At 35.8% G+C, this 4,490-nt stretch overlaps 1 protein-coding gene across 1 annotated transcript; it reads right to left on the reverse strand.

The window, feature by feature from the left end:
• Window positions 1-493: 493 nt before the first annotated feature.
• On the reverse strand, window positions 494-4,186 carry LOC106765397 (mitochondrial carnitine/acylcarnitine carrier-like protein). The gene is made up of 3 exons (XM_014650003.2): window positions 3,651-4,186; window positions 1,688-2,079; window positions 494-1,307 (listed from the first exon to the last, which is right to left on the reverse strand). The coding sequence occupies exons 2-3, from the start codon at window positions 2,077-2,079 to the stop codon at window positions 806-808; spliced, it is 894 nt and encodes a 297-aa protein (XP_014505489.1). The 5' UTR covers window positions 3,651-4,186; the 3' UTR covers window positions 494-805.
• Between the last annotated feature and the right edge of the window lie 304 nt (window positions 4,187-4,490).

Here is a 4,490-nt window from a genome sequence, read left to right on the forward strand (position 1 = left end):
ACCGCCAAGCATCATTATTGCCGCTAAACACTGAAAACATCAGTTTAGCGGGTGTGACGTCACATTATTCCGTGCAAAACAAAACCAAAATATATTATAACAATGAAAAGATAAAATAAAGGTGCAATACCTTTTTTGTGCTGGTTAAGAATATTTAAATGGTCTCAATTTTATTTTTCTATTCTATTCTATTCAATGTAGTGCTAAAGAATGTAATTTTACTAAATTGAACACAAATTACATTTTTTAGAACTACATTAAACAGAAAAATAAAATAGAGACCATTTCGAATATTACCAAAATTGAGACCAGAAAAAGTATTTTACCTAAAATAAATTAGTAATATCCTGAATCTACAGAAATATTCTAGAATTTGACATGGTGACTCAACAACTACAGAGCTTCAGCATAAACATTAACATTGTTACATTATTTCTTCTTTCAAAATGATCTTGAGCTTTTTTACATTGGTAGCACTAACCAAGTCCACGAATGGAAAAAACAACAAATGCATATAACCACTTCCAAGCACCAAGTATGTTACAATTTGTTTCCTCGGACAATTTTCTCTTTAAAGTAATGTAGTTAACATGTTATTCAGAGTGTATAATGTGGCACCTGAAACTGAAAAGTGTTTACTTTACTAGTGATGAAAGAATCGGTCGTTGATTGAAGCAAATAACAGAAGACGCGCTTGTGCGGTTTTATGTCAGTTGATGTAATAAAATATGTTCAGTGAACGAAAAGAAAAAGGAAAAAAGAAACATGAGAATTTGATTTATATTAAACCTGCTATAAGAATTAATCATGCCAGAGCTGATCTTGTCATCTCATATGCCAAGAAGCATGCTGCATTTGCAGGAATACTTCGGGCCATAGCAGGACCAAAACCCTTATACAAGCCTTTGAAGCCCTGTGAAGCTTGAATCTTCCTGAATGCATCAAATGATCCAGAAAATTTTGGGTTTCTGTAATCATCTACTTGAATCACACTCTTAATAACATCAGTTGGGTAAACAATGAACCAGAAAGAAGCTCCAGCCAAGCCTCCAGCAACAATCAGAGAACCTCTACTTAGGCCAGAAGTATCAGTTCCTCCTGCAAACTTTCGCTTCAATGCTTCGTATACACCAAACATTATAGCATTTCCTGGTATCTCTCGAGCCATTGTGGGAACCAGGCCCTTGAAAAGACCTCTTATTCCCCCTTCTGATCTGAGAACATGCCTGGCCACATCCATGGGCCCTCCATACTTAACAGCCACAGTAGCTGTTTCAGAGCCGGCAAGCGCACTTTGAGCTTGCAACCTGATGATATTCACCATGGATGGAAAGATTTAAGTATAAGATCACTTCATATTTTGGAATACCTATGGTCATGTCTAAGTAACAAGAAAAGTTAATAAAGAGTAATATGTAGCTAGTATTCATTTGGACTTTCCTAAATGACAATCTGGTTTACGTCAACTAAGGGAATGAAGTTTGTTGAAGATATTATACGCACCTAAAAAAGAGATACTTTATAGTAAACAAATTAATAAAACAGGTCAAAATTCAAGACATACTTTATGAAGAGAAAAGGAAATAAAGATTCCAAAACCACTACAAAACTATAGAAGCTGATAGAAAGAAAAAAGAAAAGGAAAATGATATTAAAGAGGATCATGACAAGAAAAACACCATCAGACCTGCATTTGATCAATTCAGTTGGGCATGCAAGAATGGAAACAGCAACTCCAGCTCCAGCTCCACAAACAACTTGCTGATTCACTGTGAGGGGAACACCAGGATTGGACCTCACTAATGTTTCCATCTGTCCCCTCACTGAAAACAGGACAGCATTGAAAGCTGCTACTGTAGCAAGAGGAACACCCATACCTTTGTATAAACCCCTTGGCCCTTCTGATGCTATTGTCTGCTTGACAGCATCAAATGCACCTGAATACTTGGGAAGCTGACCGGGGAGTGGTACAGGCTGGCTTTGGAGCTTGACCTTGATAGTGTCAAAGGGGTGTCCACATATCAACTGTGCTGCCCCTCCAATAGTTCCAGCTGTAAGGTCCTTAGCCACATCTCCCATCTGCAAAACATAAATTCCAAAGAGGGAAAGTGGGAAACAAATGATTTAGACGATGAAACATCAACATATAAAATGGTTTAATATAAAGAACCCAACGAAAAGTATGATCCTTGAGAAAACAGTCTATTTAAATAATATGAGACATAACAAAAAACATCAAGCTTTTGTTATGTAGCAGATCAAAAAGGATTTTTATTTAAACTAATGGAATTGCAGTGCAAACTCACGAAATTAAAACTTATCAATTCATACAAAACCTCTATTTTCTCAACCAAAAAATGAACTCATTGAAGTTAAGTATGGAGACCAAAGAAATATGATGGATAGAAATAGAAAGGACGAGCAGAAATACGTGGAAAATAAAGTAAAAATTTAAAATATTTGTGTTGAAAATAAATAGAGGAGAGATGAGTGAAAGTAGGTAAACAATAGTACAGTAGCATAGTAATTTCAAATAAATTCTTCTCTAAATCTCTTCAACCAGCAACATCAACTTATTTCTGTCTGCTCAAAATTATTTATATCCCTAAACCAAACAAAGCATTAAGCGTAGGATGGGAATTCAGAGTAGAAACATACCCCATATTTTTCCTTTTGAATAGGACTATAGCTAACGCAAAAATTAAAAAATTGAGTTCTTCCCATACTATGTACCTTAATGATTAATTATGAGTGCTATTTCATCAATGCAAGTTTATCACACTAGAAATGCAAAGGCAAAGTGATTTAAGATATCCCGAGAGATACATTTTCAAATATGCAACACCAGGGTCTCTGGTTCGTGTTCAATGATATACATGGAAAGTATAGCATGCAACAACCACTTATAAACTACAGAAAATCAGCTTATTACATGCTCCATCCTATTCAACAAATGAGTTGAAAGTTTTCAGAGCTCTCACCTTCATTAATGTAAAAGAATAGGCAGGAGAAAATCCATTCACATTTGACAAATAATAAATTACGATGGGTAGTTAGACAGATAAGTATATAACAACATCAGCATGGGATATCTTAGAATCAGCAAAAACAATCATTTTCTTCCACCAGCTTTATTTAAGGCCATATACAATATTTCATAGCCCCTCAACATACAATCTATATGTGTCCATGCCCGTTTTCCACTTGATGCAACGAAGTATTAAAGGAGAAAAGAATCTGAAAGCTCACAAGAGTAATTTGGTGTTCAGAAACCAAAAGATGAAAGATGACACCTTCCATTCTCTTTTGGCTTTAAATTGCAGTCGCATTTTTGTTACTTAGGATTGCATTGTCACCACACCAGAATTACAAAACAAAAGTAAATGGCGTGGTAATTGTTGTTGCGGAATTCTCCAAAACCACAATTACAGTGATTCAAAACCATAAATAAAAATAGAATACGTGTCAGCAATCATCTAATTAGAGATAAATAAACATAAAGAAGAAAGAAAAGACACTCACATACACTAGTGTTCAATCAAACAACATGAAGCCAGAGCATACATGTACTATAAGGAACGACACTTACAATTACCATTCATTGATTCAATAAACTAAGTTTTGAATTTGTGCTAAATCTTGAATCTTACCGAACTCTAGAAGTGCCCAGACAGTCCGATGAAACGCAGGGTGAAAAGGGAAGGAAAGCCAACACCTTTGATTCACAAAAAGTTAGTTCGTTAGTTAAAAGAATCTGAAAGGAATCAGAAAAGGCAGGATGGTGTCTAGAGAAAAATTGGAGTACGGGTGTGAGGCATGAAATGGGTAATGTTCAGGTGGCGGAGAATCTAAGGAGTTAAAAACAAAAATGGGTAATTGAATCTGAGAGAAGGAGAGAGCCACAAGAAAGTTTGGGATAGGAATGGGACAAAGGTAACAGCCAACTAGACAAAGTGTGGCTCAAACGTGGATTTGTTGGAATCACCAAAACCCAATCTCACCACTTTCCTGACTCAGCAATTAATCACTCACTCCATAAATAAATGCATATATCGAAAGAGAGATTGCGGCCAACATGAACGCACTTTGGTTATCAGATTATGGGAAATGGGCAACACGTCATCTCCGTGGTTCGCTCTCATTCTATGACTCCCAAGTTTTGTGGACTCACACGAGGAGAGACGATGCGACTTGCAAAAAGTGTTTGACATGAAACTGTGTTCATTAATTATTACCATTTTTCATAATATAAATATTTCATTTTTTATATATATTAATAAAACTTTAAATATTCAAAACGTAATTCGATATTAGATTACAAGTTGTTTCGGATATGGATCCAATACTGAACGCAGTCCCAATCACTTTGACTATACGACTTTGACTATACGTCTCCAAATATCCTTCCCGCTTTGCCACCGACCGGCTGTGATCTAGACGTTAGCATTCTGACGCTCAAGTCAGCAAAGTCACAATAGAATCAGTACAAA

Source organism: Vigna radiata, chromosome 7, assembly GCF_000741045.1.
Source record: "Vigna radiata var. radiata cultivar VC1973A chromosome 7, Vradiata_ver6, whole genome shotgun sequence".
NCBI lineage: Eukaryota > Viridiplantae > Streptophyta > Magnoliopsida > Fabales > Fabaceae > Vigna > Vigna radiata.

What these genes read in the sequence shown, in the direction of transcription:
- LOC106765397 (XM_014650003.2), bottom strand. Translation starts at nt 2,079, where the DNA reads ATGGGAGATGTGGCTAAGGACCTTACAGCTGGAACTATTGGAGGGGCA. An exon ending in ACTGAATTGATCAAATGCAG is followed by an intron (nt 1,308 to 1,687) that starts GTCTGATGGTGT and finishes GAATATCATCAG; the next exon opens with GTTGCAAGCTCAAAGTGCGC.